At 56.7% G+C, this 27,158-nt stretch overlaps 1 protein-coding gene across 8 annotated transcripts in view; it reads right to left on the minus strand.

Moving 5' to 3' along the window:
* LOC101940868 (otoferlin) overlaps nucleotides 1–27,158 on the minus strand; it is a 201,331-nt gene that overhangs the window by 26,217 nt on the left and 147,956 nt on the right. For 4 of the 8 annotated variants that reach the window (XM_065587421.1, XM_065587420.1, XM_065587419.1 and 1 more), the window contains 21 exons: nucleotides 25,126–25,285; nucleotides 21,011–21,197; nucleotides 20,521–20,707; nucleotides 19,412–19,635; nucleotides 18,203–18,311; nucleotides 17,229–17,412; nucleotides 15,603–15,723; nucleotides 14,916–15,016; nucleotides 14,434–14,524; nucleotides 13,786–13,902; nucleotides 11,421–11,573; nucleotides 10,363–10,552; nucleotides 9,132–9,256; nucleotides 8,281–8,415; nucleotides 5,902–6,063; nucleotides 4,837–4,956; nucleotides 4,272–4,433; nucleotides 3,522–3,684; nucleotides 2,581–2,651; nucleotides 1,399–1,428; nucleotides 121–252 (listed from right to left, as the gene is read on the minus strand). In XM_065587421.1, coding sequence (XP_065443493.1) covers nucleotides 121–252; nucleotides 1,399–1,428; nucleotides 2,581–2,651; nucleotides 3,522–3,684; nucleotides 4,272–4,433; nucleotides 4,837–4,956; nucleotides 5,902–6,063; nucleotides 8,281–8,415; nucleotides 9,132–9,256; nucleotides 10,363–10,552; nucleotides 11,421–11,573; nucleotides 13,786–13,902; nucleotides 14,434–14,524; nucleotides 14,916–15,016; nucleotides 15,603–15,723; nucleotides 17,229–17,412; nucleotides 18,203–18,311; nucleotides 19,412–19,635; nucleotides 20,521–20,707; nucleotides 21,011–21,197; nucleotides 25,126–25,285 — 2,924 coding nt within the window. Of the gene's footprint in view, nucleotides 1–120; nucleotides 253–1,398; nucleotides 1,429–2,580; nucleotides 2,712–3,521; nucleotides 3,685–4,271; nucleotides 4,434–4,836; nucleotides 4,957–5,901; nucleotides 6,064–8,280; nucleotides 8,416–9,131; nucleotides 9,257–10,362; nucleotides 10,553–11,420; nucleotides 11,574–13,785; nucleotides 13,903–14,433; nucleotides 14,525–14,915; nucleotides 15,017–15,602; nucleotides 15,724–17,228; nucleotides 17,413–18,202; nucleotides 18,312–19,411; nucleotides 19,636–20,520; nucleotides 20,708–21,010; nucleotides 21,198–25,125; nucleotides 25,286–27,158 lie in introns of all 8 variants that reach the window. The other 4 variants (XM_065587417.1, XM_065587415.1, XM_065587416.1 and 1 more) reach the window with 1 other exon arrangement.

Raw genomic sequence — 27,158 nt, forward strand, 5'->3', positions numbered from 1 at the left:
CAGCCAAGCTACTGGGGAATCTGGGCCCTAGAATGTTAACCGAGGAGATGAAATAGCCGCTCAGCCGCGCCTGGCAGTGTGAATTCTCCCATGCCCCCTCCCTCCCTGCCCCGCTCCTACCTCCTTCATAGTCTCAATGGAAGCAAAGTACTTGGACCACCAATCCAGCATGCTTTCGTCTGGCTCCTCCTCCTCTATCTCCTCTCCCCCTCCTTTCTTCTTCTTCTTCTTCTTCTCCTTCTCCTCTTCCGACTGCCAGGGCGAGAGGAGCACAACAGAGGGAGAGAAAGAGAGAGAAGGGGGAGAGGCTGAAGGAGCCCTGAAGCCAAGATGGGGAAATAGATCCCCCCCAACCCATCCTGTGTACCGTTAGCTCAGGTAGGGGAAACTGAGGCACGGAACAGTGAAGTGACTCGTCCAGTCACACAGGGAGTCAGTGGCAGATTTGGCACTGTACCTGGAGACCACAGGACTGGCCCAGCCTTGGGATATTTTAGCTACCGCTCAGAGCCCAGCGGCCCAAAGCTGCAGAGGTCAAACCCTGAGCTCGAATCCACTGGCAAAGTCTGAGGTGTTGGGAGCGGAGGTTTGGGTTGAGGCTCCTCGCTGCTCTGAACACATCCATTGCCAGCCCCCCGTTCCCAGGCAGCCCGCCCAGGGCCAAGCGCCACCCGCAGCACTCCTGGGGCCAGAGTCTCGGCCGGCGTCACTCCAGATTGCTCCATTGATGTCCACGGAGCCCGCTGAGGTTCTGCTCTTCGCTGGGAGCCGGGTGGGTGGGTTTGGTGGCCGAACTTGGCCGTAATAAGCCCATCTGGGGCTCCCATCCGTCGGGGTCATGCTGGCTCTGGGCTCGCCGCACCGTCTACCCCAGGGGTTCTTAAGCTTTTCCTCTCTGAGGCCCCCGCCAACGTGCTATAAAAACTCCACGGCCCAGCTGTGTCACAACAACTGGGTTTCTGCATTTAAAAGCCCGGGCCACTGGGGGGGTCGCAAGCCGGGCAATTGCCTGGGGCCACCACAAAGCTACCTCAGGCTTCAGCCCCATGCCGTGGGGCTTCGGCTTGCTGCCCTGAGCCTCAAGCAAGTCTAACGCTGGTCCTGCTTGGCAGACCCCCTGAAACCTGCTTGGGGCCCCCTAGGGGGCCCTGGGCCCCTGGTTGAGAACTACCCCACGGCTCTAGCTTTCACTGCCGCTGCTCATCCCAGATGTGCGGTCCAGTGCCCAGTGAATAGACAGGAAGGCTTCCCTTGACGTCAATGGGCTGGGGGGTCAGACCCATGCTGCGTGTGTGCCAGCTGACTCAGCTTCCCCGCGTGCCCCATAGCAGCACCCCCAAAGCCAAGCAGAGGGGCAGGGGCAGGGGCAAGGCAAAGCCCGGCAAGCCCAGCACTTACCATGTCAACCTTCACCACCGCGTCCGAGTTCTGCCACATGGAACGAGAGGGAACGGGGGAGAACATAGAGTTAGTGCAAATGCACAGCAGCGAGCGAGGCTGCAGCTCTGTGCTTTGCACACACATGCACGACACCCACCCACCCAGCCACCCACAATGAGCTGGGAACAGAGACGCACAACACACACACCAAAGAAATGAACAAGGCGTCTGGTGTCCGGAAATGAACAACTGCAGTTACTAAAACTGAACAGGCACGGACACCTCGAGGGAGGTTTGGAAGACGATCCGTGGGGAGATGCTTCTTCTCCTGCTCTGCCAGTTAAATCTCACGGGGCTAGATAGCAGGGTGATGGGCTCAGGAGAAATGCCTGGATCCACAGAGGAGATGCAGGCATTTTCCTCTTCTTCAGCTATGCATGCCGGTTTGTTATTGTAGGGTTGTTCATACATGCTGGGGCAGGGTTCTCTGGTTTGTATATGTGCTGGGCTGTGCATGCCGGTTTGTTATTGTAGGGTTGTTCATACATGCTGGGGCAGGGTTCTCTGGTTTGTATATGTGCTGGGCTGTGCATGCCGGTTTGTTATTGTAGGGTTGCTCATACATGCTGGGGTGGGGTACCCTTGTTTGTTTATGTGCTGGGCTGTGCATGCTGTTTTATTATTGTAGGGTTGCTGAGGCGGGGTACCCCGGTTTGTATGAGTGCTGCACGGTGCATGCCGGTCTGTTATTGTAGGGTTGCTGAGGCAGGATACCCCGGTTTGTATGAGTGCTGCACGGTGCATGCTGGTCTGTTATTGTAGGGTTGCTGAGGCGGGGTACCCCGGTTTGTATGAGTGCTGCACGGTGCATGCTGGTCTGTTATTGTAGGGTTGCTGAGGCAGGATACCCCGGTTTGTATGAGTGCTGGACTCTGCATGCTGGTCTGTTATTTTTTGAAGCAGAATTCCGATCTCTATGTGCTCTCAGTCCTGAACGGGGGCTCTCTGCGCCGGTAGCACCGTGGGCACCCACCCAGGCCAGCGTGGGGGCCAGCCTACGCCTTTCATTCAGGGCATCAGTTTGGTTGCACGTCCCACCAGATGGGTGGTCCCTGCTTTGGGTGGAGCACCCCCGGGGGTCTATAGCTTTGCGAAGAAACCCGCCGCTCATGGAATGAGCTTGGCTTCTGGGATACTCACAGCCTCCAGCTTCACCATGGTCTCCATCTTCTTGATGGGCACCTCCGGTTCCATGTTGATGACAATTTCACCTGGGGGACGATAGTACGGGCCTCCGTTTGCCAGGGCCAAGTAGCCGTTGAGCAGTTTAGCTGGACAGAGGACAGAGAGAGAGAGGCAGAGAAGAGCCAGTGTAGAGGAGACCCGAAGAGATCGGAGAGCAGGAATGCAAGGGAGGCGGGTGACAGGGAAGAGAGACAAGAAACGGGAGCTGTCCCGGAAACAAGAATCAGGGGAAAAGAAACACCTGCCCTCAAAGGAAAACCCAACTCAGCCGGAGTCGCCGTCGGGGGAAGGGCCACTCGGCCGGCGCTCACACCTGCAATACCAGGGGGACGGGTGGCTTCTACCTGTCCACAGCACAGGCGCCGTGTGGACGGAGGCGTCGTCCTCGGCTGATGCTGCCGCTATCCCTTGGCCTCTCTGCTGAGGCCCCCATGCCCTCTCTAGCGTGGCTGCACAAGAGGTGGTCTTTGCCCCTCTAATCCCTGGGGTTATTTCTTCCTCATGTGGTGCCATCGGCGCGCCCGGAGCTCTCCAGGCACGGTCCCTGCCCCAGGGGATGCTGCGGCTGTCGGGCATGAGGCCTGCACCGGTCCGGAGCTGGGCTTTGTTATCTGGGCCTGAGTGGGTTCCACAGGGATACTGATGCATTTGGTAAATATCGACCCACTGAGCAAGCGCGTGAATCTCCCACCCATCTGACCCCCCGTCCCTTGCTCTGACCTGACGCTCCCTCCCTGGAGCCCTGCCTGGCTCTCGCCTGCCCTCTGCTCAGTTAGACGCTTTAAAGAGCAGGAAACCCCACATCCTGTCTATCGCTCTCTGCCCATCCCTGCCCCGCTCTGAAGCCGGCCGGGGGCCACACGCAGCCCAGGCAATCCGCACCCCCCCGCTGCTACCTGCAGTGTTCCAGTGCTGGGATTTCTTGTCCGGGGGCCGGTGGATGAACCTCCGCAGGGAGCTGACAGCGTGGGAGCCCACCAGCGTGTACCGGCCAAAGGCCCGGCAGTCCACCACCCGGATGTTCAGGGGTGGGTGGAGCAGCTCATTCTCTGGGAGGTCCTGGAAGGGAACGGGTCCCCGTCGTAGGGGGTTATTTTGGGGGAGGCTCAGACCAGGATCCCATCAGAGGGTGAACGCTAAGTCAGTTTCCTTCCCCAGCCAAGCAGGCCTCACTCCTGTCGGGGGAAGGGCAGCCCTCAAGCGACCCCCTCGGCAGGGGAGAAGGGGATTGCTTTCCAGTGGGGGAGAGCGCAGGGCCCCGAACCACGCGGGCGGGGGATGGGGCCCTACTAACCGGCCTACGTTAATAGTGGCAAAGTGCCAGTCAGTCCCTTCGTGTCACGGCGCTGCACCAGCACTGCCAAGCAGAGCCCTGCAGCCCTATCGGCCCAGTGGGGAAACCGAGACAGAGAGGGTCAGTGACTTGCCCATGGCCACCCAGGGAGTCGCTGCCCGAGTCAGGGTAAGAACTCAGGTGGCAGCTGGATCCCAGGCCACTAGTCCCCCCCCAGACCAGCTGCTCCTGCTGCCCTCACCACAGGGCTCCCACCCCTGGCCCTGCCCAGGAGGGATAGGAATGGCCTCTCCCGGCCAAGCAGGGCTCAGCTATCCCACCCCCCCCATGCCCCAGAGCAGGCCGGACTCACCACTTCAAACCACTTCACCAGGGTGCTGAAGTTGGGGTTTTTCTTGTAGTTCTGGATCAGGGCCGACTGGACGCCCTTGCCGGCGCACTCGATGTCCACCCGGGGCCGGTCCACCTGGGCCAGGTTCACCCGCTTCAGGTCCCGCAAGCCCCAGAACAGGATCTGGGCCGAAGGGAAGGTGCTGAGGTGAGGAGCTGAGAGCCGCCCGCGGCCTACGTCTGACAGCCGGAGGTAGCACTGGGGGCCCAGGGTAAAGGGTCGTGGTGTGATATCGGCTGGGGACACACAGCCCCCGGGCTGCCTGTCCCTGGCTGAGAGCCTCCCTCTCTGACCTCCAACAGAGGAGCAAGCTTCCCTGCCCTCCAGCCATGCCAGGGTACCCCAGCGCTGAGTCTGGACCATGCCCCAGATATTATAATGGGCTCTCCCCGGCGCCAGCCGAAACAGCCCCACGCGGCCTCTGCCATGCAATTCGGACGTGGCCATTTGTGCTGTTTATTGACACCATTGTGAGCCCAGACACCGAAAGCAGTGACCCAGGAAGCAGCATCCCCGGGGTTGTTACCTCCACTCTGTATTTACTCAGCACGGGTCGGATCCCCAGGGGCACTGGCAGGATGGGACCCTGCTCCGTGTCCGTCGGCCCATCGATCGGAGGCAGGTCCGACTTGCCAGCCGGGCCGATCTGGAAGAGACACGACGCCGATCAGGAGCCGCTCCATCGAAACGCCTCGCGAGCGTCCGGTCAGCGCCTCCTTCGCCGGCTCCCCCGTGCCCAGTCGGGACAGGAGAGTTCCACGTTCCTGCATTCGCTCCTCGGGGTTTATTGCTGCACGCCCAGATGACTGACGCCATCCAAGTGAGGAGATGACGTTCAGCTCCAAGACACCCCGTCCTGGCAGACCCGCAGCTAAAACCCTGCCAGGCAGCTCCCTGGCACGGTGCTAAGAGACACGCTCCTGCACTCACAGGGCTGCACCCCCAAACGGAGGCGATTGACCCCCTGCAGCTCTCAAACCTGGGACCCTCACAGGTGAAAGAGGCAACTCTGCTGTTTGAGCTCCAGGAGACTGGCCCGTTGGCACCTGCAGTGATAGCGCCAGTGTACTAGAGTTGGCAAGAGGCAGGCCGGCGGGCAGCATTAGCACCGGGCGTCTTTACCAGCACGGGGGATTAAGCACTGGAAGAAACACCCAAGAGAAGGGGTGGATTCGCCTTCCCTTGGCGTCTCCCAGTCCAGGCTGCCTGTCCGGGAGGCACGTTAGCCAAGCACAAGTTGTTAGGGTCCGACCAGGGGTGACTGGTGAAATGCCAGGAGCAGATCCCACCCCAACATGCTGCCCCCTGCTGGCCCACTCCTCAGCATAGGCCTCACCCCAGCCAGCGGGAAGCGGGGACTCGCTGAGCGAGGACTTAGCCTAGGCCCTCTGCTGCCCCTCGGCCAGGAGAGCCGGCAGGCTGCGCTGGTAGGGGCTGTGCTCGCCCGTCTCTCCTGGGAGCGTCTCCAGCTCACACCCGCTGCGATACATGAGCCACACCCAGCACCCCACGTTGCCGGTGCAGCTCCCAGCGCAGGGGGTCGCCCAGGGTGGAATTATCTGCTACCTCGCTCCGCGGGCTGGGCTGTTACCTGAAGCAGCTCGAAGGCCGCCAGCAGGTCCCCGGCCGTGGAGTTGCCCCGGTAGATCTGGTAGTACTCCAGCTGGGGCGGGAAGCGCGGGGGGCCATAGTCTTCGTCCGACATCTTCACCACCGGCTTGGCAAAGGTGCGGCCCATGAAGTCCGCCTTGCCCTGGAAAGGCAGGGAGAGAGCTTGGGCGTGTCCAGGTGGCCGCTTCCCACCCCCCCCCAGCCCAGCCCCACGGCTCGCCCCAGGCTGCGGGGCAGGTTTGTGCGGAAAGCGGATCAGGAAGTGGATCGAGAGGAAGAGCTGGCACGGCTCGCTGAATCAAGAGATTCTGCCCTGTTCTCCAGGGGTCTGTGGATGTCAGGGTCACTTCATGGCTGGGACCTCCTTAATATACCACGATCCCTGCCCCGTGTGTGTGGGGAGCCCTGTGCTGGAATAGCAGGGGGGCTGCAGGTCGGGCGTCGGCAAAGCTGGGGGCAGGTGTTGATAGCAGGGGGGCTGCAGGTCAGGATTAAGGGGCCTCGGCAAAGCTGGGGGCAGGAGTGGATAGCAGGGGCTGTGGGTTGGGAGGGAGGGGCACTGGCAGAGCTGGGGACAGGAGCGGATATCAGGGGGGCTGTGGGTCGGGACATGAATGGATACCAGGGGACTGCGGGTCGGGAGGGAGGGGCACTGGCAGAGCTGGGACAGGAGCGGATAACAGGGGCTGTGGTCGGGACAGGAGCGGATAACAGGGGGCTGTGGGTTGGGACAGGAGCGGATAGCAGGGGGCTGTGGGTTGGGACATGAGTGGATACCAGGGGACTGTGGGTCGGGAGGGAGGGGCACTGGCAGAGCTGGGAACAGGACTGAATAGCAGGGTGGCTGTGGGTCGGGACAGGAGTGGATACCAGGGGGCTGCGGGTCGGGAGGAAGGGCATTGGCAGAGCTGGAGACAGGAACGGATAGCAGGGGCTGTGGGTTGGGACAGGAGCAGATACCATGGGGCTGCGGGTCGGGAAGGAGGGCACTGGCAGAGCTGGGGGACAGGAATGGATAGCAGGGGGCTGTGGTCGGGACAGGAGCGGATACCAGGGGGCTGCGGGTCGGGGGGGGGGGGGGCACTGGCAGAGCTGGGAGACAGGAATGGATAGCAGGGGGGCTGTGGGTTGGAATTGAGGGGCATTGGCGAAGCTGAGGGAGCAGGTGTTGATAGCAGGGGACTGTGGGTCGGGAGGGAGGGAGGGAGGGGCATTGCAGAGCTGGGGACAGGAGTGGATAGTAGGGGGCTGCGGGTCGGGAGGGAGGGGCACTGGCAGAGCTGGGGACAGGAGTGGATAGCAGGGGGCTGTGGGTCGGGACAGGAGTGGATACCAGGGGGCTGTGGGTCGGGAGGGAGGGGCACTGGCAAAGCTGGGGACAGGAGTGGACAGCAGGGGGGCTGTGGGTCAGGACAGGAGTGGATACCAGGGGGCTGCGGGTCGGGAGGGAGGGGCACTGGCAAAGCTGGGGACAGGAGTGGATACCAGGGGGCTGCGGATCGGGAGGGAGGGGCACTGGCAGAGCTGGGGACAGGAGTGGATACCAGGGGCTGCGGATCGGGAGGGAGGGGCACTGGCAGAGCTGGGGACAGGAGTGGATAGCAGGGGGCTGTGGGTCGGGACAGGAGTGGATACCAGGGGGCTGCGGGTCGGGAGGGAGGGGCACTGGCAGAGCTGGGGACAGGAGTGGACAGCAGGGGGGCTGTGGGTCAGGACAGGAGTGGATACCAGGGGGCTGCGGGTCGGGAGGGAGGGGCACTGGCAAAGCTGGGGACAGGAGTGGATACCAGGGGGCTGCGGATCGGGAGGGAGGGGCACTGGCAGAGCTGGGGACAGGAGTGGATACCAGGGGGCTGCGGGTCGGGAGGGAGGGGCACTGGTAAAGCTGGGGACAGGAGTGGATACCAGGGGGCTGCGGATCGGGAGGGAGGGGCACTGGCAGAGCTGGGGACAGGAGTGGATAGCAGGGGGCTGTGGGTCGGGACATGAGTGGATACCAGGGGGCTGCGGGTCAGGGTTGAGGTGCTGTTGCAGAGGTAAAGGCCTGACTAACGTCTCCCTGCCTTCAGCCTCACAGTCGCTGACTCTCTCACATTAGCAGGAAAGTTCAGCCACTCTGTGCCACTGAAGCAGCCTGTTACACGCAGCACCGGCTGCGTAATTGCCCCAGCCCTTGTGTTCTGCAGCCTCTTCCTTCTGCTTTGGGGGTGGTGCCCGGGGGTAGTTAGGGACGGTGCCGGGGGACAAGCGGCTTTCCACAGCCAACACCAACACCGTGTCTTCTGTGTGCCCGTGACTAATCCGCCACCCCAGTCCCTGGCACTGTGCTCCAGCGGGCCGCGCCGGGGCGCTCCCTCACCACCGTGTCCTGGTCGTAGATCTCAATGACGATAATGGGGGGGTCGTCCCGCATCTCGTGGGCTTCCCCGTAGAGCTCCACGTTGTCGAAGACCAGCAGCTGGTCCCAGGTCGGGCAGAGCGTCTCGTTGAGCACCTGGAGGAGCAGGAAGGGGAAAGAGCACCAGGGCTGTGGTTACAGGGAGGAGAGGGGCAGACGTACTCTCCGGGTACTTCCCGCACCAATGCATTGGAGATACAAGATGGCTGCTTTAAAACTATGGCGGCGAGAAGGCGGGTCCCAGAGCCGGGAAGCCCGGAGGCAATCTCCTCCCAGCTGGCAGAGCTTCGCCTTTGTTGGTGGAGCCTTGACCACATCTTGAAGGCGCCGAGTGAAAGAGAAGTGAGGTCTAGTGGCTGAAGCACAGCACTGGGAGCGCCCCAGAGCTCCGACACCGACTCTCCGTCGGACCTCAGGCAGGTCATTTATTCTGCTCGTGTATCAGCTTCTCTCCGTGTAAAATGGGGATCCCGACAGGATCACTCAATGGATGCACATCCAACAGCAGGGCTCAAACCCCAGATCTTTACAGCCCCAATGCAGCCCTCCCTGGCTTGAGCTAAAGGGGAATCTCCATCAGCTAGCAGCACTAAGTAGACTGTTATCCTGCTGGGGGCCAGGCCCAGAGGGGCACCTGTCGCACACCTTGCCAGCGTGTTATACGTCCGGGCAGCACTTGATGTGCGGTGTTTTCATTACCCCTCACGCTTCACCAGGTTTGCTGCAGTCTAGCAGCCCAGAAATTCAGCCCAGCGAGTTCAGATGCAAACCTGCCCATCTCCCCGTCCCCGGTTTAGGGGCCTGGCTCTTACCTCCGTGCACTGGCCCTGGGTGATGAAGAAAACTCGGGCAAAGGGGTCGGAGAGGCCGCTGCTGTCTGCGGCGAACAAGCTCCTGGCCTGGTACATGTGGGCTCGGAGCTGGAACACCTGCTTCTCTGGAGGAAAGGAGGGGGTGAGACTCATAGAATCCTAGACTATCAGGGTTGGAAGGGACCTCAGGAGGTTCTAGTCCAACCCCTGCTCAAAGCAGGACCAACCCCAACTCAATCATCCCAGTCAGGGCTTTGTCAAGCCGGGCCTTAAAAACCTCTAAGGATGGAGATTCCATCACCTCCCTAGGTAACCCATTCCAGTGCTTCACCACCCTCCTAGTGAAATAGTGTTTCCTAATATCCAACCTAGACCTCCCCACTGCACTTGAGACCATTGCTCCTTGTTCTGTCATCTGCCACCACTGAGAACAGCCGAGCTCCCTCCTCTTTGGAACCCCCCTTCAGGTAGTTGAAAGCAGCTATCAAATCCCCCCTCACTCTTCTCTTCTGCAGACTAAACAATCCCAGTTCCCTCAGCCTCTCCTCATAAGTCATGTGCTCCAGACCCCCTAATCATTTTCGTTGCCCTCCGCTGGACTCTTTCCAATTTTTCCACATCCTTCTTGTAGTGTGGGGCCCCAAACTGGACACAGTACTCCAGATGAGGCCTCACCAGTGCTGAATAGAGGGGAATGATCACATCCCTTGATCTGCTGGCAATGCCCCTACTTATACAGCCCAAAATGCCGTTAGCCTTCTTGGCAACAAGGCACACTGTTGACTCATATCAGCTGCAGGCAGGCAGCACCAGAGATGTCTGAGCCGCGGCGCTCAGAGCAGGACACCCCGGGGCATTCGGGGCAGTGATTAGCTCTGGCCCAGCATGGACGGGGGCTGCTCCGGACGGAGAGGTGCCTGCGGGATGCGCAGAGGGCTGGGGCTGCCTTGCAGATTTCTGCTGCACAGAACCGGCGGCGGCAGGCAGGCGTTCGGCGCAGAGCCCGCGCTGGGGCCACTCCTGACCCGTGGCGGATGGGCTCAGTAGGGAAGGGCCATGTGGGGAAGGAAGGGCTCCACAAACACAGTCCCCTCGCAGGCAGCACGGCTCCCCACACCAGGCTGCCATCAATCCCAGCGTCGCCCTGGGAGTGACTCAGCCGGCAGCAGCCCCCAGCACGGCCCCCAAGATCAGCACCCAAGGGAGCAGAGGGAGAACGGGCGGCTCTTACTAGTGTAGAGGAGGCTGATGGGTGGGAAGGCCTGGAGGCCGAGGCCCTTGCTGGCTTTCTTCTCCTCGAAGCCGCAGGGCAGGCCGCTTAGGAAGTCCTTGCGCTGCTTGTTGAGGCCCAGCCACAGGTAGATCTCCATCTTGGCCTGCACCGTCCAGCCGGCCGGCCCGAAGCCCCTCTTCCCGGGCAGCTGGGCACAGGGGGGAGAGCTTCAGCTGGGGCACAGAGCACGCCAGACCAGACCCACCTCCTGTCCTCTGGGGTCAGACCCACCGCGCCATTCAGTCCCCCCCGCCCGCCCTCTGGGGTCAGACCCACCGCGCCATTCAGTCCCCCCCCCCCCCCGCGCCCTACGGGGTCAGACCCACCACGCCATTCAGCCCACCCCCCACCTCCTGCCCTATAGGCTCAGACCCATTGCGTCATTCATCTCACCCCGCACATTATGCCCTATGGGATTAGACCAACCATGCTGTCCAACCCAGCACCCGCTTCCTGCCCTATGGGGTCAGACCTACTGCACCGTCCAACCCACCCTCCACCTCCTGCTCTACGGGGTCAGATCCACCATGCCATTCAGCCCACCTCCCACTTCCTGCCCTATGGGGTCAGACCAACCATGCTGTCCAACCCACCATCCACCTCCTGCCCTATGGGGTCACCCACTATGCTGTTCAGCCCATTCCCCACTTCCTGCCCTACGGGGTCAGACCCACCGTGGCATTTGACCCACCCTCCACCTCTTGCCCTACGGGGTCAGACCCACCGCGCTGTCCAACCAGCACCCACCTCCTGCCCTGTGGGCTCAGAGCCACCTGGCACCTACCCCTGTTGCATGTAACCCAGCAGAAGGCCTCCCACTCTTCCAGCTCAGATACTGGTACCTCACCTGCAGCAGCGCCCAGTACCTGACACTCAGCTCCTTCCTCCCTTTCCCCAGCCTCTATGCACCTCCCCTGCCTCTCTTCACCCTCCCCTCTTCCTCCTGTCTCTCTCTCCAACCGCCTCCCCCCCCCGGCGTGGGCCGCGGCGGCCCCATCCGAGCACAGGCCGGTTACCCTCAGGAAGACGGTCTTCACTTTGGCGCAGTCCTTGCCGGTCTCCTCATCCACGATGGAGTACAGGATGTCCTTGGAGGGGATGCGGGCATAGGCGATGCGCTTGCCGTTGCTCATCATCCAGATGAAGATGTCGGGGATGCTGTGCTGTGGCTGCGAACCCCAACAAGGCCCCGCTCAACATGGCGGGCCTGGCCAGGCACCCTTCCCCGGGACCGGTGGGGGGCGTCCCACCAGCTCTCCCCTCCTTCGTGACACTGACTGAGGCACCCGGGGATGGACTTGTCCAGTGTCTCCCCGGGCTCAGTCACTGTAGGGTCCCCCACTCCCTTCCTTAGAGACGGTTTTAAGCCTCCCTGTGTGGATTCATAGATTCCCAGGCCAGAAGGGACCATGGTGATCACCCAGTCTGGCCTCGTGCAGAGCATCCAGGCCGGGCGACTGCCCTGAATTAATTTCCTGAGGCCTGACTGCTCCTCAGGGTCGTTAGCAGAGGGGGGCAGCGCACAGATCTCACGCCGCGCTGAGGTCTCAAGGAGTGTTAACTCTCCGGCTGGGCCCCCAGCAGCACGCTGTGTATATAGTAAAGCCGTGAGGAAATCGGAGTTTCTATCTTGTGGGACGTTCCAATATTCCATCCTTTGGTTTTGCCCCAAATTGAAATTTTAATTTGGAAATGTCCGACCGCAGCGTTTTTATGTGCTTGGTTTGACAATGAGCTGCCTGCTACCTGCCCAGGGCCTCATGGGAGTTCATAGATTCAGAAAGATCCAGGCCAGAAGAGACCATTGCGATCAGCGAGTCTGACCTGTCTGACACAGGCCAGAGAACTGCCCCCTAGTAATCCCCAGAACAGACCTTTGAGGAAAACATCCAATCTCCATTTAAACATTGTCCAATTTATCAACATCCTTCCTGAATTGTGGGCACCAGTTGTAGTTCAGTCACATATCGGCTGAGCTCCCTGGCCAGACTACATTTCCCATGATACATTGCAGCCACGGAACTCTGGCAACCCAACCAGAGGGGGCTCTGTGGTGCATCATGGGAATGCCAGGGTCCATAGAGGAGAATGGGAACACGAGGCACCAAAATTAGAACTCCCACGAAGCACCAACAAACCGCACCTGAAACAATTCTGCATAACGGGAATTTTCCCAGGGCAAAGGTTGGTTTGGTGGAAGCTGTGTTTTCCATTGAAATATATTTGAATGGAAAATTCCCGGTGAGCTCTCCTACCTAGGGCTGCTACAGCCCCTCTCCTGGGTGGAGTCAACCAAAAGTTAGGACGTGGCCAGTCGCGTGCTGTCAGGAGCAGGGACCAGGCTGCCTTCGCTGGCCGGTTTACGGACAGACCTTCAGCCCTGTTCCAGGCTGGTGATTTATGAGAGTTATTAACGTCATCCCCGTTTTCACAGCACCATTCACTGCACAACCTGAGTCCCCTCCTGAGTTCCCCTCTGTTCAACAGCTCCCAGCCCCCATTCAGCCGCCAGCCTCCCCCTTCGGGCCAAGCCTACGCACAGGGCAGAACTGGCTGTGTGTAACCCACGTTAACACTGTGTGGCTCTTCGTCCCCCTCTAGCAGCTGGTCCATATGAAGAGCTTCCTGGAGGCTCATAGCTGAATTTACCTGCAGAGATTCCAGGTTCAATCCCTGCAGAAGACCCAGCCATTGCTACCTGCCCATTCAAATCAACCAATGCACTTTTGTACAGTAGGCAAGTCAATGAGGCCTAGGCGTGGGTATCATAAGAACGGCTATACCGGGTCAGACGAAAGGTCCGTCTAGCCCAGTATCCTGTCTTCTGACAGTGGCCAATGCCAGGTGCCCCAGAGGGAATGAACAGAGCAGGGAATCATCAAGTGATCCATCCCCTGTCCGCCCATTCCCAGCTTCTGGCAAACGGAGGCTCCCTGTCCATTCTGGCTAATAGCCATTGATGGACCTATCCTCCAGGAACTTATCTAGTTCTTTTTTGAACCCTGTTATAGTCTTGGCCTTCACAACATCCTCTGGCAAGGAGTTCCACAGGTTGACTGTGTGTTGTGTGAACAAATACTTCCTTTTGTTTGTTTTAAACCTGCTGCCTATTCATTTCATTTGGTGACCCCTAGTTCTTGTGTTATGTGAGGGAGTAAAAAGCAACAGAGGGTCCTGTGGCACCTTTGAGACTAACAGAAGTATTGGGAGCATAAGCTTTCGTGGGTAAGAACCTCACTTCTTCAGATGCATCTTCGATGCACAAAGCAACAGCCACCCACAGAGGCTGCTTGTTTTCCTCTCCCGGGGGCCAGCAGCTCCCCGTTAGCGGCCAGCCAGGCTCACGCCCAGGGTCAGTGGGGAAAGGCGGCTCCTGCTCACCTCGTCCGCCAGGAAGCGGAGCTTCTGCAGGAAGTTCTGCACCAGCTTCAGCTTGTCCCTCATCGTGTTCTTCTTCACCTGCGACCGCAGGGTCTTGGCTTGCTGGCCCATGTTCTCCTGCGGGAACAATGGCGGTGAGCGAGCGGTAGAAGGACCAGAGAGAAGGGAAAAAGACAGGGCAGGTCTGCATGCAGTGAGGAGGGGTGGAAGGACGGTGCCTCAGTTTCCCCACCTATAATAAGGGGATGGTGATGCCGACTTCCCAGGCAGCGGATTGGTTAATGCCTGTAAGTGCAGGAAGTAGCTACACCAAGGGACAGAGAAAGTCACCCTAGTGAAAGGGGCTGGCTTGGCAGCCCTGGAGACCTCTATGCAGTGATTAGAGACAGCCTGGGAAGGGACAGGGCATGTCTCTCCCTGTTCCCCGGGGGAGCACAGCTCCCATACTCCATACAGTCCTGGAGGCTGCCAAGCAACAGCCAGGAGCAGCGGTGGGTAGCGGGGCTGCCAATCCCATTTCACTGAACACCACCAGCAGGTACAGCTTTCCCCTGGCGCGCTGGGCTCCATATCCGACTGACAGCACCCAGAGGCCCCCCCTGCCACTCGCTGACCTTTCACCCCGCCCCACCCGCCAGACGTTCTCACCAGCTCCCGCATGCAGGATTTGAGCCGCTCTCGGTCCAGTCGGGTGCGGGCAGAGAGGCTCTGGTCTTTGTTGGCGAGGGTCACAAAGCGGCTGGCGGGGGAGAGAGACACGACATCGGCAGTCACGTGGGGCTCAGGAGAGGAGAGACAGCAGCCGAGGGCACGGGAAGGGCGTGAGAGGGATGGACGTGGCGCGCCGGCCAGGCACGGGGTGAATTTCACCCAGTGGGGACAGACCAGGATCCCCGCTCCCTGCCAAGGATCTGTGCAGCAGGTAGATCGCCTAGCCGCCCACCAGGCTCCGTCAGCCGCCCTGCAATACAGCTAACGGGCAACTGGCTTACTGGCACATGCTGCTGGGGGCTGCCCGGCGGGGGCTGCCCCCCGTGTACGAGGCTGTAACGCTCACAGGGCCCTGGTGGCTGAGTCCTTGAGACTTTCCACTGTCTCTCTGCCTCTTTCCCTTTCCCCTTCCCACTCACAAGCATCCGCTGCTCAGCTCTTCCAGGACCCCTCGGAGCCGGCGCTCAGGGTGCGGCTTCTCGGTCTTTATCATCTCCTGCACGTCGTTGAGCCCCTCCTCCTGGAACGGCGAGGAGAGAAGGAGGCGACGCGTCACCGGGGGCAGGATGGAACCGCAGCTCCCCCGGGGAGAGCCACGTTGGGAGCGAGAAGCCCCTTCCCCTCCCTCTTCCAGGCCGGGCAGGGGCAGGGGACCCTGTTCAGTAGGCCAGCCAGCCAGGTTCAGCGGGGCGAGGGCTGGGGCCAGCTCTGTGCCGCTAACTCACACAGTCAGAGGAGACCAGTTCTGGGCCTTCTCTGGGGCTTTTCCCCAGCGACTTCACGCCTCCTTGGGTGGGGCTTCTGTGACGTCGCCGTGGGGATCCCTCACCGTTAGGCTAATGAGGCCAGTCTTTGGAGATTTCTGCTCTCCCTCAGCTTCGAGCTGTAACTAGGGCTGCCCCCCGCATCCCTCTGGAGACCAGGGTCCCGGCTTTGGCTCCCTGCGCGGCTGGGTTCACCAGCGCGGTCCCTGCGATGGGACTGTTCATGCACAGTGAGCAGCTGCAGGGTGGACACAGATGTCAATGCAGGGGAACGAGGTGTGGTGTCTGCAGCCTCCCTTGTCTCCTAGTCCCCTGGGAGCCCTGCCCCATCCTCAGACTGACCAGCTTGTCCGCGATCTTGTCCATGATGTTGGCATTGTAGAGCCTCCGCCTTTGGTCCTGCCACCAGCTCTTGATGTAGATGCAGGGCTTCTTCTCGAAGTAAGGCAAGTGAAAGTAATTCCTGCATGGAAGGGAGGAAGGATACCCCAGAGCGTGAGCGCACCTGGGAGGGAACTGCCGGCCAGCGTCCTGACAGGCCCGCAGAGGACAGCGTGAGGGCGCTGATCCCGCACAGGCTTGCACGGCGCCCAGCAGGGAGCGCACGGTGGATGGGAGTGGAGGTCGCACTAAGCGCTGGAGGCCTCTTCCAAACCCACTGAAGTCAACGGAAAGACTCCCATAAACTTCAGGGGGCTTTGGGCCGGGCCCCAGGATCAGACCATTGCCCTGAGCAAAGGGAAATTGCTGGTTGCTCGCTTGCAAATAGCCTCATTCATAGGTTTGCAGATCCCAAGGCCAGAAGGGACCGTTGTGATCATCTGGTCTGATCTCCTGTATGACAGGCCAGAGACCGGCCCCAGAATAATTCCTAGAGCAGAGCTCTTAGAGAAACATCCGATCTTAATTAAAAACTTGTCAGTGACGGAGAATCCAACACGCCCCTTGGTAAATAGGCAATTACCGTCACCGTCACGCATCTATGCCTTCCCGCCTGAATGTGTCTGGCTTCAACTTCCAGCCACTGGATTGTGTTAGACTTTTCTCCGCTACACTGATTAAATATTTGTTCCCCATGAAGATACTTACAGTCTGGGATCAAGTCACCCCTTAACTTTCTCACTGCTAAGCTAACTAGACTCAAGGAGCTCAACCTACCACTGTAAGGCAGTGGTATTTTTATTCCTTGAAATATTCACTTGGCTCTTCTCTGATCCCTCTCCAGTTTATCAACATTTTTCCTGAATTGTGAGCACCAAAACTGGACCATTATACCTGTACAGCATCGGCCAGAGAGCTGCCCCACAGGAATTCCTGTGTAAACTACAGCAGAGCTTTTAGAAAATCATCCCAAGAGTCATTGAAAATTTGCCAGTGACAGAGAATCCACACAATCTTTGGCAAATTGTTCCAATGGTTAATTACTGTCGGAGTCAAAAACTTGCACCTCGAGAGCATGAGAAGAGGTGGAGTGTGGACAGAGAATAGACAAGGCAGAGGAGATCTAGACTAAGGGAGGAAGGACTGCCCAGTGGTTAGAGTGCTAGCTTGGGTCTCAGGAGATTTGGGCTTTGTTCTCTGCTCCAGCAGAGATTCCCTGGACCAGTCAATTAGTCTCTCTGGGCTTGTCTATACTGCAGTCAAACACCCACAGCTGGCCTGTCTCATCTGCGTGCTGGAGCACAGATCAGAAGGGACCCTTCAAAGCTGCCCGGAGCTCCAGCAGCTTCTCTGCCTGGAGGGCCTAACCTGTTGTCCTGTAACCCTGCTGATGGCTTGGAAGGCAGTATCCCCTAATGAAGCCAGCAGGGTGGGAAGAGCCCAGTCGCTCTGCTTCCCAACCGCCTGGGAGGCAGGAGACCCCAAATTCTGTTCGATCTAATTACAGACCACAACGGTCTCCCCTCTTTTACCCCCCCCCCAATTTTCAGCAACACCCCATTCCATTGGCCAGCCAGGCACACTTGCCTGTCAGTGATCAGGGGCTTCATTGGCTGAGTCGAGGAGACGGAGACCAGCTCCCCGTCGTCATCGGCTTCGTCCTCGCTCGAGTGCTGGAGCAGCTCGGAGTCCTCCTGCTCGCCGTCCCCGCCCTCCTTCTTCTTCTTCAGGCTGGGCTTGGCCGTGCCGTCGATCTGGTTTCCGTAGTTGCCTTGGGAAGAGGGCAGCAAAAGGAAACCCTTACCCTCTCAGCCCACCATGGGTGGGACTTGCCCCAGGTCCGTCAGGTGCCGTGGATTTAGGATGGGGAGGAATTTCCCCCAGGGATCCTGGGGAGGTCAGGGAGGTTTAACGACCGTGAACACTGACCGGGGCTCATATCCCGGACTCCTGAACATCTTCTCTCCCTCCTTGGTATTTATTTAACACCAGGATGGATTGCACCAAGTTCTCCAGAGCTTCATGACTTCAGGTCCGTCTACACCACCACGGCATGTGTAGACCTGCCTGAGCTAGCTCTGAGGGAGCTACTTCCAACAGCAATCCCAGCGAACTGGGGCAGCATGGACACTTATGTACCTAGCCTGGGTCTCAGGTGGACTGGCACAGCCCGTGCTGCCGTGGCTTCACCGCTACAGTTATTGGAGCTAGCGAGATCAAAACTAGTTCAGGTATGTCTACACGTGCTTCAGTTTCACCTCTGATTGCAGTGTAGACAGACCCTACGTCTGCCAGCAGGGAGGCCTGTTGTCATGGGCGGATCAGCCCTGGTGGGTTACGTTTACCCCCCACAGAACATGGTGATCGTATTCTTTCTAGTGAGGTGAAGGTGTGTGTCAGCCTGCCTGGCTTTGTCACGTGTTAGTGTCAATACGGAGCCAACCAACTCGCTTGATGACGGGGGATTCCTTTGGCCCTCGATACTGCATCCTGGGCCCCGGGCCTTCTCCTGGGATTTCATCAACTCCACTGATTGAAACCCATTTCACAAAAATACCAACCTATTGTGACCTCAAAGTTGATGGGTTTGTCCCCGATCTTCCTGTCAATCATGGTCGCTTCCAGGAAGGCTCCAAAGAGAAAGAACTCTTCCATTTTGCCCGTGCAGTTCTGCAGGAGAAAGTTCTGGCTGTTAACATGGCGGGAGGGGGGCGTTAGAGACTGGCTGTTGCAACTACAAGGTCCCTCTGCATAGCAGATGGGAAGCCTGCAAATTGGCAATGTGTTTTGACTGAAGGCCTGTGTTTCTTCACAGCATGAGCAGTAGCAACCCAAGTGGCACTGCTAATAATCTTGCTTTATGGAGCATCCCTCTGGTTGATAAAGGGTAGCTTAGTCTCTCTTAGGCCTTCTGGGCCATGCTGGGATGGGTTATGAGGTAAGAACAGAGCTGGATGAATAACAGGCTTCTCAGTTTGTTTGCAATTTAAAAAAAAATCATTTTGGGGGTCGGACCAAAAATGAACACCGTGTGAAACTTTTCGTGACCTGAAAGGTAAAAATCTCAAACACTTCAGGTCCCACAAAACGTTCTGGTTTTGATTTGGAACATTTTTGATTTAAAGAAAAGAAATAAAGGAAACGTTGAAACCAAAAGGCGTTTTGAGCTGAAAATGGAAATGTTTCATTTCAAAAAGGCTGAAAGAAAAGGACGCCATTTTTCAGAATTGGTTCTTAGTTTTTTTCTCCCTCAATGAACCGTTCAGTGAAATCAACACAAAATGACAAAACGTTTTAGGTTCGCCAAATCTACTTTTTTTTTTTTGCCCAAAAAAATATTGTTGTTGAAAAATGTCGTCCACCTCTAGATAGGGAGCCTTTCACTGCTTGGTCACTGGTTCAATCCCCGCCAAGAGGTGGTGGTGGAGGCGGGGGACACACACAGCTGTCACTGCATGAAGGCTGTTTGGTAGCCGTGTGAAACAAGGGTCTCTGGTGACCTGTTTCTAACAGGACCGATGTCTCCAGATCCCAGAAACTGCCCCCTGGCTGGCACTAACTTTCAGTGTTGGTGGGCGTCCCAACAGGGGCCAGGGTTGGAATGGCATGGAGACTGCACATGCCTACAGGGATGGCAGGACTGCACCTGCCCCAGGCTTGCTAGACTGAGAGACAAGGGGTGAACAGGCCTTGGAGGGGTGAAGCAACCTGACCATCAATTTGCAAGATGTGGCACGGGAGCCGGCTAGGGAAAGTCGGGGTTGACTCACGTCTGCGACCGGCGTGGCCTGCTCCATTTGCACCTCGGTGGAGCTGGTGATCTCCGGGTTGCTGGTGTCCAGGATCTCCACGGCGAGGCTGAGGAGCAGCCGGGCGCGGAAGGAGACGCCCTCGCCCAGGCCCTCATTCAGGTCCTGGTGCTCGTCCATCAGGGTGTAGTTCCGGGTGGAGCCATACATGTTCACCCAGGCTGGGCCGAAGGTGGGCAGGAAACCTGCAGCAGAGAGAACACGCCTGGTGAACAGGGTGAGGGCAGTCAGGGCCGGCTCCAGCGTTTTCACTGCCCCAAGTGGAGGGGGAAAAAAAAAAAAAAAGCCGAGATCGGCGGCAGCTCTACCAGCGCTTCATTCTTCGGCTGCAATTCAGCGGCAGGTCCTTCCCTCTGACAGGGACTGAGGGGCCTGCCGCCGAATTGCCGCCGAAGAGACGGACGTGTCGCCCTTTTAAGTTGGCCGCCCCAAGCACCTGCTTGCTGCACTGGTGCCTGGAGCTGGCCCTGAGGGCAATGCAAACACCAGGAAATGGCCTCACCTGAGTGGCGTGGGCATGGAGGTCTGTGTGAATGTGCACAGTTGCACCGGTGCGTGCCTTGACGTGTGCCCAGACGTGCGCCTGTAAGCACAGGCTGCTGGTGTGCAAATACCACTGCCTATCATCACGCTGACCAATATCATCTCACCGTTTCCTTGTGCTCCCCCACCTGTCTGTCTTCATCTGCTGTCTCTCGTCTTACACTTAGCTGCTTAGTTCTTTGGGGCAGGGTGGACTTTTATTCTGTGTTTGTACAGCGCCTAGCACCGATTAGGGTTCATAGGTGCTACGGTAATACAAATAACAACAACAAGGTGGGAGTGTATCAGATTCGCACCTGCTTGTGGCAGAGCTCGTGGAAGTGACTAGTGGGTTTCGGGGCCCTGCTGGAGATGTCTTAAAAGGGCCTGATTTGCAGAAGATGGGTGCGCAGCACTTTCTGAAGCAAGGCCTCTCAAGCCGGGCACCCAGGCTCACTAATCTCTAGGCTGAAGGGGGAGGTAAGTGGCCCTTACGCCGTCATGTCGGCCCTTTCCAGCAGGGTGGAGGATCAGCCCCGGGGCTTTACCTTTGTCCCCTTCGTTGGAGATCTTGCGCAGGTCGATGAAGTGGGTGCCGATGGCCATGTCGTTGACCTTGTCTGAGTCCCGGATCTGGACTTTGAGCCGCTTGCACAGAGGGGGGAACATCTCCGTGAAGATGACCTGCTCGTTCCACAGGGGCTCATAGCTGCTCTTCTGCACTGATGTTTTCCCCTGCCGGACGGGAAGAGCGGGAGCAGGATGGCGGAGTGGCCTAGGCTAATGACCACCAGGCTGCCTTCGCCTGTTGCCCCTGCCGGTGGTAACCAACGGACCATGCACTGAGCCAGCGATTCTCCCCTCCCAGCATAAGCAATGGGACCTTCCTGTGACTGGTGACTATCGCACAGCACTCAACAACATTGTTCACGTTGTTTGGACACAACAGAGGAACATGGGAAATCGGGAAGCTTTGCCCGGTGACTGCCTTTCCCAGGGGATCTCCCAGTGCCACGGCTCAGCAAGTAGCCCGCTTACCTTCTGCCCTGCAAACAGCACCTGGACGTAGGGGTCCACCAGATCCTTGTTCTCCCCAATGAGTGCCTTCTTCACGTTGGCCATGAGGCTGGTGTTCATGCGGGGCAGCCCCTCCGCGCGGTAGATCTTGATGTAGAAACGGGCCCATTGCCGCTCTGGAGGGACACCATCTGGAAGAAGCAGGTTCCTGCAACATGGACACAGACAGACAGGGCTGGAGGTGGTCACTGGGTGTGAGGGGAGGAGTTGGCTAGTCACGCCGTGGCTGAGGGACCGATTCTGGGGGTGAGACTTTCAGAAGTGGGCACAGCTTCCCCTGCACGCTCTGCCGTCTGAAGAGCGTAGATGGGTGACCACGTCTGGAGCTACTTGGCTTCATTGCTACGTCTCTGCCAACCCCCCTGATTCAGCATGGAGACCGGCCGTTTTATGGAGGGCTCCCCATGGATCTGGCCTTGCAATGCATGTGACCAATGGGCTGGATCTCATGAACGGGTTCTCATCCATCTGGCCTCTGGTCTTGCTATTTATTTCTACCCTGAGATCTGTCCAGGGATAAGTCGCTTAAAGGGGTGTTGTCCTGAATGGGCAACGACCGGAATGCCACCGCCAGTGTGGGAACACCCCCACCAGCGCGACCTCCCATGCACCGAGCAGAGGACGCCATTTCCTCAACCAAATGGCGTCGTCCATGTAGCATGACCGTCACACTGAGCAGAGGACGCCATTTTGAGAACACAACGGCATCCTCCGTGTGGCAAAAGTGCCAGAATGCCGCTCCGGCCCCTCTACAGCACTATGTTGTCTAGAGCGAGGTGGGGATAACTTCCCGGCTACAGCAGTGGACAGTGCTACCTGCTGGGCAAAAATGGGCCAGGTTGTGCCCTCAGTCACTCCTCTGCAACCTCAGTGATGTCAGATGGGGCCAGAATAAAGCCCGGGGCGGCTGCAGCAAATGGCGTAGGACGTCCCTTCTAGCCTGGTTTCCAGGGATGCTGTATAACCAGGGGGATGCTAGGTAACCAGACAGGGACCCGGGGTTTGGCTTTAAAGGCCACAGGCACCACTACAGCCATTTCATTGGTCTATCGCTGTGAGGGTGAACTAAGTTTTGAACCTCATGGACTTGTCTCCAAGTATTTTGTAGGGATTTTCAGTGCTCTGCATCGACCTCTCTGCAGGCTTCCCACCCCTGTGTCCCCCATAGACCCAGGCCAGCGTCGGGAGTGGCAGGACAGCTTCCCTGCAGGGCCCTGCCAATGAGTTTAAGCAGGGTCTGAATGAACTCTCCCCTGACAGCTACTTCAGGAGGGGAGAGACTTTAGGAGCAAACTGTACTGACATGAACACACCTACTCTGCGTGGGTATCCAGCAGACAGGAGCTGTGGAGCTCCAAGCGATCAGCTTTGGCTGGTGTTGGGTTACAAATCCCTTTAGGACTGAGGGCAGGGTAGTGACCTGCCGTTACCAATGTTGTTATCTTCCTTGTATGACTAAAGGGGAGCAGAACTGTGCTGAGCTTGTCCCAATTGAGGGGTCAGCCTAACCCAGGGGCTTGAATGCCAGAGGCCTGTGAAAGTAAGAGGGGCGGGGACAGGTGTTTCAGACAGGATGTGGGGGTTCCCCTAAAGGCTTTTGGTCTGGTTTAAGCTGTTTCTACCCACTGTTAAAAAATAAAGCTAAATAGGTTTCCTTAGGAGCCTTTTGTTATGTTAAAGTGCTCAAATGGGAGCTAACGGTGACGTTGCAGTCTATATAATTGTATAAAAATATGCTAATGAGTGAATATAATGTAACTGGAATATGCTTCGTGCAAAAGGTCTCTTGTAAGATATCATTACAAATCTTATAATCTCCTGAGTGTGATCATCCTATTTGTATAAATGTACCACTCTTGAATCTGAAACTAGAAATATGAAATATAACTCTGAGGGCCTATTGTAATTATGCAAAGTGTGGGCCATTAATGGTGGTTTGGAATCTTGATGACTCCCATTAACTAGGATCATTGTCTGCTAATGGCTGTGTTTTACCTGTAAGTCTTCCTGTATACCTGTGTGCTGGCAAGTGGGCAATGAAGTCTTGTAGTGACATGTGATCATGTCACCTGAACTGGAATCCATCTTTAACCTGGTGTCTTTCCATTGAAAAGGAGGGGGTGGGAACCCAGAAAGGGACAAAGGGTTCCCGCCTTAAGCAAAAGATATATAAAGAGGTGGAAGAGAACAAAGGGGAGAGGAGCCATCATGAAGAATCCCCTAGCTATCACCTGAGCTGGAACAAGAGCTGTACCAGGAGAAAGAATTGTGCCCAGGCCTGGAAGAAGTCCAGTCTGAGGAAAAAACTTACTGAAGCATCTCTGAGGGTGAGATTATCTGTATTCAGTTTGATTAGACATAGATTTGCACATTTTATTTTATTTTGCTTGGTGACTTACTTTGTTCTGTCTGTTACTACTTGGAACAACTTAAATCCTACTGTCTGTATTTAATAAAATCACTTTTTACTTAGTAATTAACTCAGAGTATGTATTAATACCTGGGGGAGCAAACAACTGTGCATCTCTCTCTATCAGTGTTATAGAGGGGGAACAATTTATGAGTTTGCCCTGCATAAGCCTTATGCAGGGTAAAACGGATTTATCTGGGTTTAGACCCCATTGGGAGTTGGGCATCTGAGTGCTAAAGACAAGCACACTTCTGTGAGCTGTTTTCAGGTAAACCTGCAGCTTTGGGGCAAGTGATTCAGACCCTGGGTCTGTGTTGGAGCAGACGGGAGTGTCTGGCTCAGCAAGACGGTGTTGGAGTCCTGAGCTGGCAGGGAAAACAGGGGTAGAAGGAGTCTTGGCACATCAGGTGGCAGCTCCCAAGGGGGGTTCTGTGATCCAACCCGTCACACTGACATCACTTGAGATGGGGCAGTATTTCTGCCCAGCCTGCACAGAGCTGATAATCACTGATAATCACGGGGGGAGGGATAGCTCAGTGGTTTGAGCATTGGCCTGCTAAACCCAGGGTTGTGAGTTCAATCCTTGAGGGGGCCACTTAGGGATCTGGGGCAAAAATCAGTACTTTGTCCTGCTAGTGAAGGCAGGGGGCTGGACTCGATGACCTTTCAAGGTCCCATCCAGTTCTAGGAGATAGGATATCTCCATTAATTTATTAAGAGATGGATGTGCAAAGGTCACAGCAGAGAGGCAGGTGGCAGCAGAAGGTGACTGACAGTCGGACAGTGAATGAGCAGCTGGTGAGGCTGCCAGGAACTCACCCATATGCACGCTGAGCCCTGGGTCCTCACTGGCCAAGGACAACCACTGTGAGTGGGGTGTGGTGAAGGAGCAGAAGGGGGCACAGTAAAGGAACTGTTGGTTGTAGCACTCAAGAACATGGGGCGGAAGACGCTGCCCCACGCACTCTGGGGTAGGCGTCCTGCTCACAGTTTTATGATTATGAATCCCGCTTGTGGCATTTTCGCTAATTAATGTTGGGTGACTTCCCTCCTTTCATTAAAAGTTTCTTTGCTACACTCAGACTCTGCTTGCGAGAGGGAAGTGTTGCCTCTCCGAGGTGCTCAGGGTGGTGTGTAATTTTCCCAGGTTACTGGGTGGAGGCTCGAGCCGGTTCTGTGTTGTAGTGTTGAAAAGGAACCCCTCGATATTGAACCCGGCCCTGAGTGCTGCCGGCTCCACCTGGCAGAAGCTACAGCAACCCCCTTTTCTAGAGGGGAAGGCAGCCTCCCTGGCCCATACGGTCCTTGGCATCTTTGCTGAGGCTGCCAACAAGGTGGCCTGCTGGAGCAGTGGTTTAATAATGCAGGCACTAGGCCAAGACCTCTCGAAAGTGTTTTGCCAACAGACGCCAACTTGGCTGTCAGTCATATCTGCTCTGGGCTGGATTGGAACTGGTGACCTAGCAGTCAAAGCCCTGTTACAAATCCCTGAAACCCATCAATCTACCCCACGTGGATCTGCGGCACAAGGATGGCCCACGAGCTGTGAGAGATGGCAAATGTTTGGCGGTGGCTGTGGCAAGCTGGGAAGACAGACAAAACCCAACAGGTAGCGAAAACATGCGGCTAATTCCAGCACGGTGAACCTGGCTCCACACCGCCTCACCCCTCGATGTCGTCCTCGTCTGTCTCGTTGGCTTTGTGCGGCGTCTTTATGTTGTCCCCTTTCCCCACCACAGCGATGTCACACTTCAGGTAGCCTTTCAAGCCGGCCGTGATGTCCTCGGGGTCGGACAGGATGGCCCATTTGTGGTAGAACTGGTGCTCTGGAAGCCAGGAGGCAGGGAAAGAAAGTTCAGGGGTTATTTATGGGGTAGGAAATTGTCCGACCCTTTTCTGCATCCTCCATGTGGGCGTGAGGAATACAGATGGCACTCCATGCTTTTTATGCTCAAAATCTTTCTCAAAGGGGAAAATCCCAATGATCTAGCCTGTAAAATACTAGCTGCCTGTCATCTGAAACTCTCCTGAGCCCACTCCAATGCCTATACATTTTGAGAACTATATCAGGGTTTTGTGTAGTGCCCATAGCTTCTCAGTGGAGGCGATACCCATGTGATAGAGAAACTGCGGAGTGACCTTATCAACTGCATTTTTCACACCCTTTCGCTTGTTTCACCTGCACTCTGCCCACCGATCCAGCTCAGCCGGGACATCCACTAACACGCTAAAGCTGCTGTCAGTGTAAAAAAAAAAAATCAATCTGCCATAAACAGGTTTCCCTCTTACCCCACCCCAAATGTGACATTTCTCCCCAGTTCCGCACCGGCCACGGTGCCGGATGGGTGAGGTTCAGCCCTGGACAAGAGGCAGGGTGGTGGTCCACTGTCTTGTGCAGTGTGGCGATTAGCGATGGGAACTTCCTGGGGCCTGCTTCTCAAGTACACCAGATGGTCCAGGCCCTTTCACAGGGCCAGAGCAGAGTGAAAGGGCCCTGGCCGAAAGGAAAACCAAGTGCGGAGCCTTTTCCAATGGGATACGACCCTTGGCATATTGTGACTACTGCGCCTTAAAAATGGCACCATTATTCTGTCTAGAAAAAAAGTAATTTCAGGCCCTTTTTAGAGGTTTCTTAAATGTGTTAGCTGTGACTTATCTCCTTCCAAGGCAAGCCCACTGTGACCCATGGGCCTAGATAATCCTTGGGATTCAGGGACCACTTGATGCCAACTGGCGGAAGGCATAAGTGGTGTGTACGGGTTTATAGAGATCCCCTGGATCTGATGTCTACATAATAATGGGCCAAAGGGTGAACTGTGAGGTCTCTACCAACAGCCAGAACCACGCTAGTCATCATGGAACGTATGTAAAGATCCTATTTGACAGGTTAAGTATCTGTACTGAAAACTATGTTCTTAAGGTATGTACGTTAAGACAGGTGAGCTGAAGTGACAAACAGGTTCTGTTCAGGCAGGGCTCGGAGACACTTATCTCTCCTTGGCAGACCATTGTGTATGTTGTATCTTAGGACGGAAGGCTCTTTGCATACAGAGCCATCAGCTTATCAAGACTGCGGAGACAAGAGATCTCAAAGTTTACAGGAAGGAAGACACAACAGGAGAATTGCAGAATTAGTCAGATAGATCAGGAGAATGCAGGGGGACACGTGGTTTCCTTCCCCTAGGAGACAAGCTGAGAACGTAAAAAGGGATCACAGCCAACCTGGCAGAAAAACAGTGGGAGAAAGATTTTGAGTGAGCTAAACAACCTTAGAGAAGACGTATCAGGGGGTAGCTGTGTTAGTCTATATCCACAAAAACAACAAGGAGTCCGGTGGCACCTTAAAGACTAACAGATTTATTTGGGCATAAGCTTTCGTGGGTAAAAAACCTCACTGAAGAAGTGGGGTTTTTTACCCACGAAAGCTTATGCCCAAATAAATCTGTTAGTCTTTAAGCTGCCACCGGATTCCTGTTGTTTTAGAGAAGATGGTGTCTTGTTAATTAAGTCTAGACTCTAGAAGGCGTATTATGATTTTGGTTTAGATGTAACCAGTTGTTTCCAATACTTCTACCTACTTGCGATTATTTCTCTCTGTTCTTTGTTAAATAAGCGTATGCTTGTTTTCACAATAAACATCGCTAAGTCCTGTATGCAGTGCATTTGTAGCCATGGCGGTCCCAGGATATTAGAGACAAG

The sequence above is a fragment of the Chrysemys picta genome, chromosome 3 (genome assembly GCF_011386835.1).
Source record: "Chrysemys picta bellii isolate R12L10 chromosome 3, ASM1138683v2, whole genome shotgun sequence".
Lineage (NCBI taxonomy): Eukaryota > Metazoa > Chordata > Testudines > Emydidae > Chrysemys > Chrysemys picta.